Raw genomic sequence first — 16,241 nt, 5'->3', positions numbered from 1 at the left:
TTTGAAGTATCCTTGGGTGATAACTTTACTGAAAAGGCACATCACTCTTCAAAAAGGGCTGTGAGATCAGGTGCACAGCACCACCTATCACAACCCAACTTTCTAGTGGAAAAAATAAAAGCTGAGCCCAAGAATGCTGCATTTTCCACTGCAGTCACTTGGACAAAAGAACCTTTGGATTAAAACACAGAGAACTGAGTAACTATGCAGAGAACTCAGCAATGGTCTGAATTACAATTTGGACTTGACACCTGATGGCAGATTGCCCAACCTTTGTCAGCGTGGGTACCTGAGGCAAAAATCTCACATAGGGATGAGGGTCCGTGAGACCCATTATCTCTGTCTACGAAGATTCATTTAAGGCTTTGGAAGATCTATCTTTTTAAACCATTTGTGTCTGTTAGCTTGACAATCAAGCAATGATTTAGAAATGCTGCCTCCTGAAGCTTTTACTAGCTAATGTAATTTCACAGCTCCAATTACAAACCAGAAAAAATTATTTCATCCACCAAATAGGGGAGCTAGACATTTCTGAGAAATCATGGTTAAAGAGAAGGCAGGTCCTTCCTGCAGAAAACAGGGCCCAGGATTGATGGCTTCCTCAGTGAGAATCTTGCTGAGTCTCAATAGCAGCAGCCTCCATCATCCAGGGATGCTGGTCTTGCTAATATGTAGAGCCCACACCTTTCAGATTGATGGAGTGCTTTATGTCTGGACTCTGATCTACTCTAGTACAAACATATCCACTTGTCCACCCTTCCTTCTGCCACTTCTGTGAGCCTATATTTTATGTGGTTGTAGAATTTTGAATGAGGCTTTAACAATGATTTAATTCAACCTGTTGCCTGACCCTTCACCTCATTATCCCATTGTGTAAACAGCTACCCAGTGTTTGACCATCTCTCGTAGTGGGGAGCTCATCACTAGACTTTCTAAGAGAATATTACTATTTTAGCTCGGTTTTAAGTAGGAGTTGAAGAACAGCTGCTTCTCATGGAGATCGTTATTTAAAATCTCTCACCAGGCTCATCCCTTGGATCCAAATCTCTGCAATAGGGCCTGATAGAGATACTTTAGAATGTAATTTTAAGGCACCCCTCCCCCCCCCATGCTGTGGCTTCACCTCACACACCACTGTAGGGAGGTACAACCCTCACTGTTGGTTTCTTCATTGCTTTGTCATCTGCACAAGTCTTATCTCCCTTGGCTTGGGTGCTGAGAGGTGGTTGACTCTGGTCATTCATTTTCACTTTAGAACAGTGTCAGCACATAGAGAACCCCAATCCATGTAGCCAAGTGACTGACCGACGAAAGGAACGTGTGAATGAGTTAGTTAAAATGCACAAATGGGTCAATCCTTTATCTGACTTGACATCTTCCTGCAGGTCCTATTGATCTCATTTTACAAACGATTTCAAGTTTTAAGTCACAAAAGTGCTTAACACATGGGTTTCCTAACCTTTTCTTGCCTTGATCTGGGGACTGAGCCAAGCACCTTTACGTATGCTAAGCACTACATCCCCAGCCGTAGTCATATTTTAAACTCAAGACAACCGTCTACTCTTAATCTGTCTTTTCTTTCCTTCAAGGTCTTTGGAGACCTTTAGCCTCAACAGAATACGAATGTTTTATGTCAGGAGTAGGAGTCTGGTGTAACAACGGGAGACCAGTGAACACTTCAGTCTCTATTGTCCTAGCTGACTCACTGTGGCAGCTCTGTGCTCTTGGGCTCTTCTAGGTCTTCGGTTGCTTCAGCCATTCTATACATTGCAGTGACAATGAATCTCCTCAGGGGGCATTTGGTGACTCTCTTATTCAGTCAGCCATAGAGGAGGAAGACATTTAGTGTTACTGTAGATCTCCTTTGTTATTTTACTTACAAACGTAACTTTTGAAGAGAAAGACGGTGCTTATCATCCGAGGGTTTAAAGATAGGAACAATAGTGATTTATACCTGGGCCATGAAGTATCCTGAGGTTGGAACTACCCATGTTCTAAGGAAGTTTTCCTGTCACCCTGTACCCTAACACTTGCTCTTTCCTTTGTCAAATCTAAAGTTTCAAAGTTACTATCCCTTTTAAAAAAGTGTTTTGAAGCAAACTTCTAAACAAATATGTAAGATGTTCCTTTTCTAAATTTGCAGGCAACAGAAAACTACTTTGGGAAGTTACATCTAAATGAATGTATTGGGAAGACATAGTCATTCATAGAATCTGCGAAAGTTGCAGAACTAGTCATCAGAGAGGGCAGAGCCAGGGTAATCCTGAGAGAGGGAATAGGGACAAGGGCAGGTGGCATCCTCCACACAGTTGACAGCTGAACTCCATGATGTCTGGAATCTCTATACAATGGTTCAGAAGTACAGGCTGTGACTGCTCTGGACCCTTCGGTTCCTACACGTACACACATACCATCAGCAAAATAATATCACCTCCCCCAGTGGCCAAGAAGAATAACTGAGTAAACTCTTGTCAAATGCTTCCAACAGTGCATTTGAACCCAGCATACTGTATCACTCAACACGTGTTGGTAGTTACTAATGTCATCTGTCACCATTATAAATGGGCCCTTGAGATTCCAATGTCAGGACACAGCCCTATTTGTGACCCAGTGCTCAGCCATTATCCTAAGGAGTGCAGGCACCTTCCGATAGCCTCTCCAGGTTAGAGCCCATGATGGACTTTCCAGAGTCAGTCCAGATGCTGGCCAGAGATGTGAGTACAGATGTTGGGATTGAAAACAAGAGTTGTGCTTGGCTTCTTTGATTTAGTTTCTGCCCTTTCTTATTGTTCATTACTCTGGTCAGATTTTAAGTAGGTAATTCGAAAGAACCACAGCTCATCTTCAGAAACCTGGTGTCTCAAAAGATAAAAGAAACGTTCAACATCTAGCTGCTGAATTGAATTTAACTGGCATTCTGGTATATATGATTCATGTCTCAGCTCAAGTGGCATCTGGCTGTGGATGGTTTGAAACAGTTTTGGATTTTTTTTTTTTTACTTACTTAAAGGTTTTGTTTTTTAAGGGAAATGTAGAGACAAAATTGTGTAAGACTTTAGAACACTCCAGAAATGTCCTGAGACAGCCCTGCCAAGAAGGATTCTAATTTATTGCAGTATGAAAGCCATGTGCACAGGAGCAAGAGGAAGTCCGTTCAATGTTTTTGTAATTTGAATAATGTCCAACAATAGGATTATGACCAAATAAGGAAATATGTCAATAATTTGAGATGTTATAGTAGTTAAATAATTCAGTTAGCTGTTATGTGTAATGATATAAAATTTGCTCCAAGGAATACTGGTAAATAAACAATAGCAAGGAACTGAGCCATACATGTAACTAAGCCACCCTTTGGAAAGCAGGTATAGGCAGTGTCACTGTAGGATCTATTCTGTTTATGTATGGAAAGTCGTACACAGAAGTCATGACAGTTCATAACCACAATACAACATGAATCAATGCGAACCCCAAATAAAAATGAGACTAGGAGAACCTATACTGCAATATTTGGACATATATATATATATATACACACACATATACATATACATATATATGCATTTACATATTTAAACATATGAAATAAAATAGCTAGATGGTTCTTCGGAATGAGGTTCAAGGGAAAAACCAGAATTGTGAATTATACTCTAAAGAAATCTTAACCTAACCTTTAATACTTAGTTGTTTTACAAGGAAAATATATTTGTCAATTATCAACCTAATGAAAATCGTATAAATTGTTAAGTTATGTAACAATATAAGTATCACAGGGTAGACATATTACAATTAGATATAGCACACTATATTTATCTACAATGTATTATAATATGAATGTGAATGTTTCCATGAGAAATGATAGATGTTTTTTATATGTTCATAAATGTATGTAATACACATGCATATATATATATACATACATGAATATAACATATATATATGTATATATATACATATATATATATGCAGTGTGTGTGTGCGCGTGCGTGCGTGCATGTGTGTGTGTGTGTGTGTCTGTAACAAAGGAAACTAGACAGTAACTATACATGCCTGGCACTGTTTTGGTTCCAGAATGCAGGGACATTCTGCTTCCTGTCATTACCAAAGAGCTGAAGGAGCTGCTGGAGCAGAGGGACGATGGGCAGTACCAGGTCTTGGAGAAGAAGTACTGCGTGGAACTGCTCAACAGCATCTTGGAGGTCCTCAGCTCTCAGGATGCGGTGAGTCCTCTGGATGAGGTTGCTGCTCTGGACTCCGATGTGGGCTCGGATGATTAAACTGTAAAATACTGATACTGATGAAGAGCATCTGAAATGTAAAGAGAGAAACCAACACCTGCTCAGCAGGCTGACTATTCCAGGGACATATCCCCCATGGCTGTGAATGGACGATCTGAGATAGACAGCTGTTAGGAGTGCAGAATGTGACTCTGTGTCATCCTGTGTCCTCATGGACAGGTTACCCCTATCTGCAGGCATGAATATCATCACAGCCTTTTTAGGTGATTTGTACATGGAATTTCTATTTTGCACCCCTGGTTTGCACGGCTACCAAGGGGAGCTTCTTCTGCCCATATGTTCAAGTGACCATATGCTTGGTGACTTTCATGCTGAAGGGTTTGGGTTTGGTGTCTCTGGAGACGTCTTATAGTGATAGAAATGGGCAAGACGCTTTCTGCCTCAGCCAGTTTCTCAGGCTCATTCTCTGGAGAAAGGGTGTGGAGTGTGATTCTCATAGGGACAAGGCTGAAGCTGTGAAGCCAAAGCACGTTTGGTTGTCATTGTTTAGTCATTTAGAGACAGACATGGAACCTAAAAGAAATGTGTCAGTGGAGTGCTGGAGGGCTTCTGAAGGACAGACTCCAGAACGAGCCATGCAGGCTGAGAAGCAGTGCTGAGCCACAATCCAGACCTGCTGAGAACCTCAAGAGGAAGGAAAGGGTCAGTCATTGGTTTGGCTTGGCCAAGGTTTTATGGAGAGTTCTCAATATATATTTGCCCTTCAGTGGAACTGGACTCAGAAGTCTTAGACTCAAACAATCAAGAAGTCTTTATTGAGTATTTGTATAAACATTCCTTCTTGCAGGAACACTTTCTGTTCCTGCAAAGTCCCTCAGAGAACAGCTTTCTAAAGGAACTCTCTGTGGTAGGCAGTAGCTTTAAACCTTCACGAGGTGATATTTCTGTACTGCTAATATCTCAGTGTTATCTATGATTATCAAGTTCCCGATATTCAATTTCTGTTATTTCTTCCTTCTAATCATTAGTCTTCTACTTATTAGGTAAAAACAGAGGGTTCATTCATTCATTCATTCATTCATTCATTCATATATATTCATTCACTCACACAGAAATACATATAGCTAGGCATAAAAAGTGTGTGCTAGGCATTGGGGATTCAAAGTATGAAATGGTTCCTCAAGGGTGTGGTCACAGAACTGGAAAATGCAGGCTGTAATCTGAAATCCCAACTCTGAAATGTCCTCAGAATCAACACTTCAAACCACTGTGAGTTGAGGACACAGGTAGAAAATTCCAGTCCTTGAAATCTTGTTCCATACACAAATTCTTATTACTAATTGTTTATTAATTATATAATCAGTAGATGATCCTTATGTTATAACTTTTTGGTTAAAACGTTAGTACTACTGGTTAACAAAACTCTCTGAAATTGCATATATATGTGTGTGTGTGTTTGTCTGTGTATGTGTATGAAAAGTAAATGAATTTCATGTTTAGACATGGGTCTCAAACACAGGATATTTCATCGCATATATAGGATAAACATAACTTTAAAATCTGAAAAAAATGTAATATCATGACTAAACTCTAGATGCACGCTATAAGTACTAGAGCTTTCAAGGAGTGACTAAGTGTGGGGGGACACTAGGGGTATGAGAGAGAGGGAACTATAAAGGAAACATTCACAAAGGAGTGAAACCAGCTACTGATCAAAGGTTAGTTATAAATAATTATGATTCCAGCTAATTGCTGTTTTCTAGGCATTGTGCAAAATGCAACTCATGCATTCTTATTACTTTGCCCCTAATAGTAAGGTTCATTATTTCCACTTTATGAAAAATATTGAGACTCATAATCCCTCATTAAATAAGGGCAGATGAAGTCATTCCAGCTGAGGTTCATCAGTCTGTGTGGTCCCTGTGGTCATGGCCATGAAGACACAAGGGCACTGCCATTTCCTTCCTGTCCATACGCTTGTGTCATGGAGAGAGAATACAGAAGCTGAGAGTTTGAACACTCAACAGTTCTCCAGTGATGGGACTGGGATGACAGTATTTCTAGGCACATCTGCTTGCCAGCTGTTCAGTTCGTACGGGGCTTTGCCATTGAATCCTGACTTACTGTTATTTTAAGGTGGACAGGTGTTTGGTGTTACAATATAAAGACATGAGAGCTGGCTTTGGGCCTCCATTTCTCCAGAAGTATCTTAATGTTTCCTGTCTGCTGAATAGCAATTTGCAATGGTCCTTTATAGTTTATTATGAAAAATGTCAAAGACGTTTGGGAAATCCTGATTTGGGGGAGCACAGTTGTAATGAGCACCCTTGTTACTCTTATACCTCATGGTAGGTGGTGCCCGGTTCATTTTTTACAGCTGCTGAAGCTCTGTCCACCTTAAGGGAGTGACGCCACTTCCAGCTCTGCTCAACATGTTGTCATCTTTTTGTAACCTTGGTGATATCTCAGACCCTGTCTCCTATCTGTGAGAGGAGACTTGAGGCTTCAAAGCATACAGGGAGTAGGAGCCCTGAGTAACTTCCGGGCTAAGTGTGTAGGAGGTATGGTGTCACCTTCCCAGTCTAAATTGCTTACGAAAGGAGATCCAACTACAGACATGGCTCACTCCTCTCTCAGGATGAGCCACTGTCTACCGGATGACTTACCAAATGGCATCATCACCAGGTGCAAGATTCTGATCTGGTGAGCTTCACCCCACACCTCCATTTTCCGGAGGTGAAACCATGTCCGTGCCAACAGTGTCTTCCATGACTCTGTGGATGATGAGTGTGATAAGCCAAACTGCAAGTCAGAAATCCCAAACTACCTAATCAGACTCTCTCTTGTTCTAGTTAATTGTCAATCTTGGGGCACACTTCACCTGGGGAGACTTTGAAAAGTGGCATTGCTGAGGCCCCAGCCCAAGACTTGTGATTTCAGTGCTACGGGACTGGAGGAGGCACTGCACTGAGAGGTTGCTGGGTACTGAAGGGCAGCTGTGGGCCAGGGTTCCAGTGCAGCAGTTCTCTCTCTTAAGCCTGTACTCTAGGGATCTGGAGGAACACTGAAGCAGGGTTTGATCATTAGGTCTGGAGGATGGAGTCTGATGTCCGATGGTTTCTCTCATCAAGTGCACAGGTGACTTCTATGCGGCTGGGTTGTAGGCCATGCTGGAATGTGACCCATTTTAATTTCCTTCTGTATTTCCTTGAACTGGAGCAGTGCTTCTCAATCTTTCTAATGCTTTGACCCTTTCATACAGTTCCTCATGCTGTGGTGACCCCCAACCATAACATTACTTTCATTGCTACTTCATAACTGTAGTTTTGCTACCGTTGTGAATGGTAATGTAAATATCTAATATGCAGGATATCTGCTACATGACTCACCAGTTAGGAGGAGGAGCTCAGCTCCTTCCCACTTTGTTACCTTCTTCATTCAAGAGCCCTGTCCAGTCTGCCTTTAATAATCCACAGGATAACAAACACTTCCAACCCACTCATTCTACTCCAGGATTCATTTTGTCAGGGTAGCAGTGACATGGCGTGTGCAGAGACCTGACTTTGAAAATCCAGATGTAAGAACAACAGGATTTTATGCACTCATTTAAAAAAAAATGAAATCGTGACATTTGGAGGAAAATGGATGCAACTGGAGATCATTATGTCAAGCGAAATAAGCCAGACTCAGCAATAGGAGTACTGCATGCCTTCTCACACGTTGAACCTAAATTTAAAATCATATATACATATGTATCACTTTATATTTGTGCTTATATATGTGCTTGTAGGTTACAAACCTAAAAAGGGGGCCATGATGAGGAAGGAAAAGATTGTCAAGGAGATGGAAAATTAGGTAATGGGAACACACACACACACACACACACACACACACACACACACACAGTGGGAAAGCAGAAGGCATGATTAACTGGGTGGGAGCTGGGGGTGAGAGGGTCACACTGAGCGCAGTGGGGGAATGGAGTGAATGGAACAATGTATAATAACACATATGTTTGAAGGTGAGAGCCATTACTCTGTATGTTCACCTTCAAAATCAGTTTAGAAGAAAGAGGGGGAAGGAACCCAGACCAAGGAGTACCCATGCTCGATTTGCACAGGTGCAAACACACTTAGACTTTGAGAGGAAACATGTTTAGAAAGGCTACCTAGACCAAACATCCTCGATTTTTTTCTTCTGCTTATTCAGACCCACCATCCTGATAATAGGGCCAGTAACTAGTGATTCTTAGTTGAGGCTATACAGCAAGTCTTTGTCCCAGCCCAGGCTTAGACAATGGCCACTGACTGGAGCTAATTCTGGGAAGAGCTATGTACGGCATTGCAGTGGTTAGAATGTCCTGTGGGATACCAAGCTTCCCTTTCGGGTTGGGGCCTGTGTTTGGAGGATGGGAAAGGATTCTTATCCTCAGTTGTCACTGTTGAAGTAATTACAGCCCTGCCCGGGAAGCCTACTGGGTTCTCTGTAAGCCTGGGTGGCTTATGACTTGGAGAACTGTCTTAGCCTGGTTATGAGGGTTTTTTTAATTGTTATTTAAATGATAGTGCTAAATTTCCTCACTCAGCTGCCGTGCTTGCACCTAGCCTATGAAAGGTGCCAGCTCAGGTGAGGAATGAGCAGCCTGGCTTCTATTTCTGTCAACTCCTTTTTCTTTGTCACTGAACAGGTTTGGCTGTCAGCTGCAGTGACCCTCAAAGATGGTTTCCCAGAGATCTCACTCTGTACCTCATAGCTATCTGAGGAATTCAGACAATTTAATTTTGCACCTGAACTATATGGGGTTGTTATTTTTTTCCTCCCCCTCTTAAACCAGGGCATTCATTTTTACATTCTATTTCATGAAGAGAACAGAGGGTGACCATTTCATGCCTCATGTAGCAGTCACAGCGGTAAGGTGAGCTTGCATTCTACATAGGGGAAAGGGTTGCTCATTCCTTGGATGAGGAATCATGGCACTTGGGGTGCCCAGAATCACTGTTTAAAAAAAGAAAAAAAAAAGAAAGAAAGAAAGGTGCCGTGACCTGCACCTTTAATCCAAGCATTGGGCAGATAGAGGCAGGAGGATCACCTGCTAGTTCGAGACCTGCCTAGGATGGAGACTGAAGCCATGTCTAAATGGATCTATTCTAAAGGTGGGGTTTGGGTTTGGGTTTTTATAGTCGGTTGACTTTGCCTGGGTGTGAGATGGGGAGGTGCTATGCAATTCCACACAGCTCTAGCCTTTGGTCCTCCCCTGCTTCAACACTGGGAGGAGAGAATCCTGCAATTGTGGCTTCTCTTGCGTAGAACATTCTTGAAGTTCCCCTTTCCTTCTCTGTACGGAAGATCCCAAATTTCTGTTAGCTTTAGAGATGTTCAGAGTTTTCCCAATTTTGTCTGTACTCCTTCCCCCCCCAGAGAGAATTAAAAATCTTCCTTATCATCAATGCTGCATGTTTTTTCTTTCTTGTATGTCAACTGAGATGGAATTCCTGTACCAACGCTTTCATGTTACTTCTTCTGTATCTCTCCTCATCCATCCAGGCCTGGAACACTGTTGCTCAGAGCACAAGTCTCACCCTCTAAGTCACAGAACTGACCTGTGGCCACATCCTGCTCCCACTCCATCCTGCTCCAGCCTGCAGCATCCAAAGCTGTGCTATGTGCCTTCCTCAGCTCTGGTTCTCCCCTTGGCATTATTTGAAAGTGGCTGCTGTTCTTTGCCTAGCTAAACCCTACCTAAGGCTAGATCCGAAGTCACATGAAGGTCACTGTCCTTGGGGAACCTTCTCTTCTCCTCCTCTCCTCTTCCTCTCCTCCTCTGCTGTGGTCCTAGGAGCCACTTATCTGCTGTATTGTGTACTCGTGTGGTCATACTCTGAGGACTAGCCTGTCTGCTTGCAGAACTGAAGTGCCCTGAGATAGCTACATTTGTCTCTACTGCTGCCATCCCTGAGGCTTCTAGGAAGGAAGGTGTGTTGTGTGCACAGCACTCCGCCTCATTGACAGGCTGAGAATCTCCTGAGGACTCTCTCTCTCACTAAAGTATTATTTCTTTACTGTCTTTGGACATCAGTTGCAAAGGGGTACAGTTAATCCCACCTCCCCACTGGTCTGCACAAGACAATTTTGTGTTATCAAAAAAAAAGAAAAACGAACCAGTCGACTTTAGAAAAGTGTACTGGTTTTTATTAGTGACTAGAGAACCAGGCAGTGTCCTTTCTGAATGTTAGAGGGAATCCCGCTGCATGTAGTTGAACAGCTGGTTCATGCAGCCTGAGCTGCCTTAGAAACAAAAGGATTCTGAATGCTGATTGGTTGTTTTAACATTTTTTCAGGTTCCTCTTCCCATTAGGATTAAAATGGAGGAGTGGGTGGAGGGAGCTTTTTTATGAGAGCTTTTACAACTGAGTTCTTTCCAGTTGGTTGTTCTGACTCTCCTGATTTTGTTTAATGGTCTCTTTAGTTGCTGTTGTCTGTTGTTGTTATTGTTGTTGTTGTTATAGAACACTTTGTATTGACTGTTTGGTCTGCTCTATTGGCTCCATGCAGGAGCCCAGTTCTGGCCAGGTCCTCCTTGCTTTCACCCAATAATTTCTTGCATTTTATCTTCATTTCCTATTTCCATTTCTCAGAGAACCCAGAGCTGTGGGCAGCCTGCCTGGAAGAGGGTCAAAGGAGGCTGCTTCTGCCTCTTGTCATTACTGCCTAATTCCCGGGCATCAATACCACCCTGCCTAAGTATCAGGGCTTTCTTCTAACCTACCTGCCCTGCTTCCTTTTCCCAGTATTCAAATAAAGGGCATGGAGTCAGGGCTTGCTGTAGGGCATCCCACAGTGCATCTCATGGGCGCCACTCTTCTGTTTCTGTGGTATGAAACATGCCCTCCCCAAGCTGCCGAGATGGCTTTTCAGAAAGGATGATACAGCTCTTGTCAGTCCGTATCCATCACATGCCGAAAGGGGGTTCATGGTCTTCCTTTTGCTTAAGGAGGAAGCTAAGTCTTAGAAAGCAGTGAGAATTCCAGCTAAGATGCCAACACGAGGAAAATTCTCCTATCTCACCCCCAATTCACATCTTCCCCCTTTGCCTCCCACCGCTGCACACTAACCTTGCTGTCTCCCTGGTATTCTTGCCCTAAAGGTCAGCGATCAGACTTTGGAGCCAAGGCTGCATTCCTGGCTTATTCTATTACTATTTGGGATGTTCTCAGCACATGCAGGAATGTATATATGATGCCACCCATGACCAGGGTAGGAAAGAAATCCTACCTTTGCTTCTTTCTAACTCTCAAATCTTGGAGAATCATCAAAGTTCTCACTAAAAAGGAGACACACACCCCAGCAGTATCAGGATTACAGGAATGGATGTCTATTGGACAATCCAGCGCATCCCAGGCTTATAACATGCACTTTAGGATGTTTTCCTTCTTCTTTAGTTTAGTCCCCTTACTTCCTGTGTTCTTTATGCTATTACAGGCTGCTTTGAAAACAAACATACAATCCTTTTTAGGCCAGCCAAGGACCAAGTGGCCTGCTGTGGGAATGACAGACAGGCACTGAGCCCAGGGAAAACTATAGCCTCATTAGCCTGGAAGGCTAGCTCCAGGCAGGCTTGGTGGTAGCTGGTGTTTTGGTTCCTCTTTGATCAGTAGGAAGCTTGCCAAGCAGCAGTGGATGTTGCTTCTGGGTTCAGCACCAGGGTCCATTTCTTCAGGGAGATCCTAAAGGGAAGAGTCATGCTGCTTTTTTGAGGGCTTTTTTGAAATAATCCAGAACCACTGGATTTGTGAAAGCCATTGTACCAATTGTGGGATCTTGGAATTCACTTATATCTGGGTGTCATATGCTGATTTCTTAAGAAGTTTGTGAGACAATTGCTAAGTAACAACCGTAATTAAACATTTATTTATGTCTATAATTAAATGGACCACATTAAAATCAAAAGCAGTAGATACTCAACGCATCCCTAATTAGCTTGTAAGGTTTTACTTTTACCTATGCACTTAAGATTATTTATACCTATTGCGTCTGACTGACAGAAACTCAATAGAATGCTTGGTTGTTATGCCTGGAAATCAGGAAGAAAGTACTTTAAGCCCCCCCAAAAGTGATTAAACATTATATATCATGGCCAGCATTTAAAAATGCATTTCCCAGGGAACCAGTTCACAAAAGTCGACTTGCATACTACCGAGAGGGATTCAGAAGGACTACCACAAACAAACAAGCAAGCAAGCAAACAAACAACTTAAAGCCTGTGGGTACTGCCTAGATTCACTGGCCCTGTCTGAATTTGCTGGCCTGCATTGGTCCTTATTGATTTGGTGGAAGAGATTGCCTTTCAGGGATGCGTTGATTTGAAGACAAACTGAGCATCCAACCTTAGGCCACAGGGGTTGACCTTTTTATTAAATTGGCACTAGCATATCCATTGTTATTGGGAAGAACTTATGCTGACTCCTAAAGAAATGAACAAATTATGAGAAGCATAGTGTTTGAAGAATCTTAAAGTGTTTTCCTTAAGTAACCATTTTTAAAAATTGAAAATAGATTCTTCTCTCATACAACACATCTTGACCACAGTTTCCTCTTTCTCCATTCCTTCTAGCTCTGTTCTCAGCTCCCTTCTCTCCAAGATCCTCTCCCCCTTCCATTTTTCTTCAGAAAGGTGTGTGGCCCTTAAGAGACACAACCAAACCATGACAAAACAAGATACAGTAAGACAAAGCAAAACCTCTCACATTGAGGCTGGCCAGGGCAACCCAATAAGAGGAAAATAGCAGGCAGAAGAGTCAAAGACATGCCTGCTCCCACTGTTAGGAGTCCTAAAATATCACAAAGCTAACAGCCATAGCATATGCAAAGGACTCATGCAGACCCGCTGGTGCAGACCTATCCAAGCCTTGTGCTCGGTGCTTCAGTCTTGGCAAGCCTACATGAGTCCTGCTTAGTTGACTCAGTGGGCCATATTCTCCTGAGCTTAGAGGGGAAGGACCCAATGGAGACTTCACCACATAATGTCTAGTTGTGTGTCTCTGCACATACTCCCATCTGCTTCCAGAGGAAGCCTCTCTGATAATGCATTGACAAGGTCCTGATGAGTAAAGTAGAAAAACACTAATTTCAGGGTGGAGGGGCCACACTTGATTAGAAGAAAACAGACTCTGGCTCCAGTGTTACTTATAATATTATTGTAACACAGGGCACCTTAGATTCCAGGTTGCAGGGATGGATCCTCACAGACTACATAAGCAATAATTTATTCAACCAACACCAACTGCGTGTCCCCTAACACTGACTATGTCTACCTGGAGGTAGAATAATATCCTCCAGGTTGAAGGTCCAGTCCTCATCTATCCCTACTTCTGAAGCTAATTGCAAGAGTAAACTTGTTTTATTTGTGCTTCTGACTGACCCATATAAATCAGGGTTCCCTAACACCCTCCTTTGATTTAATTAATATCCTGAAGCAACTCCTGGGACTCAGAGATGCTCTTGTGTTTACTGCCTTACTTAAAAGGATGATGGTATTAGGGTCCATATAGTAAGAATGGGCTCTGAGCTTCTGAGTTCTGTCTGGGAACTTTGCTTTCTAGAACAATGGTTCTCAACCTGGGGGTCATGACCCATTTTCAGATGATATGTCAGATATCTTGCACATCAGATATTTACATTATGATTTATAACAGTAGCAAAATTATAGTTATGAAGTAGCAAGGGAATAATTTTATGGTTGGGGGTCACTACAACATGAGGAACTGTATGAAAGGGTTGTGGCATTAGGAAGAGTTGAGAACCACTGATGTGGAGGCTCAGTACCACAGGACCCTCTCTAGGATACCATGAGAAGGACATATCACTTCTATGGGAATCTTGCTCAGACAACAACCTTCATCTAACAGTGAGCTAATAAAGGAGACCAGGCTGAGGAAGACAAAGTAGCAGATGAGTACCTTCAGAAGTTAAGTTCTGTGAAGATGGAAGCACTGACAGAGCAGAGAGACTTAGGAAACAGTAGCCATGGGCCCTTGGATGGGCTCTCGGACCACAAAATCAACATTAGAGCAATAATCAGGAAAAATTACAGTTAGATACTAGGTCTCTGGGCCAAGGTGACAGAGAAACTCTATTAGTTTTGTAACTTTTCAATGAATATAAAATTATTTCAAGATGGAAACATTTTAAATGTAAAAGTATTTAAGTGAGGACTCATTACAAACAGGGAGCCCAGAGAGTAGAGAGTTTCTCCAGATTACCTGTCCCAGTGAGGTTAGTTAAATGTTTCTCTGTTTATAAGTTCCAAAGAACAGACTCTACTAACCAAGGACTAACCTCACTTACCAGAGGACTGCACTAGCAAAATTGTCATCAGCTGCTGAGCTCATGAGGAAGCCAATGGACTCTCCCATTGGTGAATGGCTAGGTAATTGATTAGAAAACACTTATCCAAGACTGAGCTGGGACTAGTGACTTGAGGAACATATGAAAATGGCCTGTTTCCAACTTGACATGTTTCAGCATGTCATATGTGCCATCTGACTGCCCTGTCATTACTGCAGCTCCTAAGCAAGCATGCTCAGGTTTAATCTTACCTGCTCTTTGCCTGACAGGCTCAGAAAATTGGGACGTTGGCTTCTTTTTCCAGATGGCCGTTGGGTCATTTGTTCTTAGGAGATCCACTTGGAAAATAAGAAGACAGCTTTTGGGGATGCTCGACTAGAGCTCCCCAATAAAGTTAATAACCCAGTGTGTTCTGTCCCATCAGCACCATCTCACAATGCTTCTGAAAGTGCTCAGCCCCCTTTTTTTAAATCTTCCATGACCAAAGTTTAAAAGATTTCTTTGCCTACAGCCAAGGTGGGCTCTCTACCCCTCTTATTGCTTTCCTTGGTCCCTTTCCCTTGTTTCTCTAAGATCAAGGACAGGGCTACAGGAGTAAGGCATGTGTCTGCGGATGAGAACCAAGTTCACTTAGGTGCCAGAAATCCAGTAACCAGGAAGATAGTGTAGTGTGTAGGCACACTCCTATAATAACATCAGCACTTGGGAAACTGAGGCAGGAGAATCCCAAGTTTCAAGTCAGCCTGGGCTTATAGAGAGACCCTATTTCAAACACACATATGCAAGATACTTTTAAAAGAAGAAAGTTTAAGTATAGATGCAACAGTTAAAACATCAGTATTAATGGATTTATTCTTTGTGCAATTTTTCTTGTTTTTAAATTTTAAGATAATAGTACATTAGATTTTTGTTTTCCTAAGCTGTACAGTTCTTTTAGGCACACTTCAATTTCTTTTAGCAGGCAGATGCCTCACTCACCTTTTTCTCTCACTCTTGTAAAAGAGACAAGAGAATCTCTCTCCACAATGCCAAAGTGGAGCCTGAGAACCGCCCCTTGCATCCCCTGCAAGGCAATGCTGGTTCTCTGGAAGAGATCACCCGAAGGATTTCTTGCATAAAGGCCCTGGTTGGAAAGAGCTGTCATTTACAAGAAGCCTTCACTGGTCGGTCACTGGCTTCCTAAAAAGGATATTTTGCATAACACCTGGGTTACACTCCCCATCAGCAGCAGAATAAATATTGGTCATGCCTGATCCTACTAGTTACTGTGGGAACCATGATGCTAATTCCTCCATAGATATGAATGTGAATCCTTAAGGGACGTGTGTGTGTGTGTGTGTGTGTGTGTGTGTGTGTTAGTGGGGATGTTTTTGAGCCATCCCTCTGTCTACAAGGCCTCAGGCCCCATATGTCACATACCATCTGGGGATAGTAGCCAGGGACTGCACCAGGGAATCTTCTAGCAAACAGTTCAAGAGTTCTAGAATGGACATTTTCTCAGGGATGTATTATGAAACTTTTGTCTTAGAGATTTAAAAAAAACCCAACTGATCCAGGAGCTCATATTGGAAATAAGATTTAGTTCCCAAGGTTTTCCCTAAGCAGCCTGGTATGCTACACACACACACACACACACACACACACACACACACACACACACAC

The 16,241-nt window shown here is 42.5% G+C and overlaps 1 protein-coding gene across 1 annotated transcript in view; it reads left to right on the top strand.

Annotated features, from left to right (window-relative positions):
* The window catches only part of Dock2 (dedicator of cytokinesis 2), a 414,603-nt gene that overhangs the window by 173,943 nt on the left and 224,419 nt on the right, over window positions 1-16,241 (top strand). Inside the window, exon 26 of the mRNA XM_028756478.1 lies at window positions 4,069-4,217. Within this exon, the coding sequence (XP_028612311.1) occupies window positions 4,069-4,217 (149 nt within the window). The remainder of the gene's footprint in view (window positions 1-4,068; window positions 4,218-16,241) is intronic.

Source organism: Grammomys surdaster, unplaced genomic scaffold (assembly GCF_004785775.1).
Source record: "Grammomys surdaster isolate TR1022 unplaced genomic scaffold, NIH_TR_1.0 126121, whole genome shotgun sequence".
NCBI classification, from domain to species: Eukaryota; Metazoa; Chordata; class Mammalia; order Rodentia; family Muridae; genus Grammomys; species Grammomys surdaster.
This window is presented reverse-complemented; position numbering and strand designations above follow the sequence as displayed.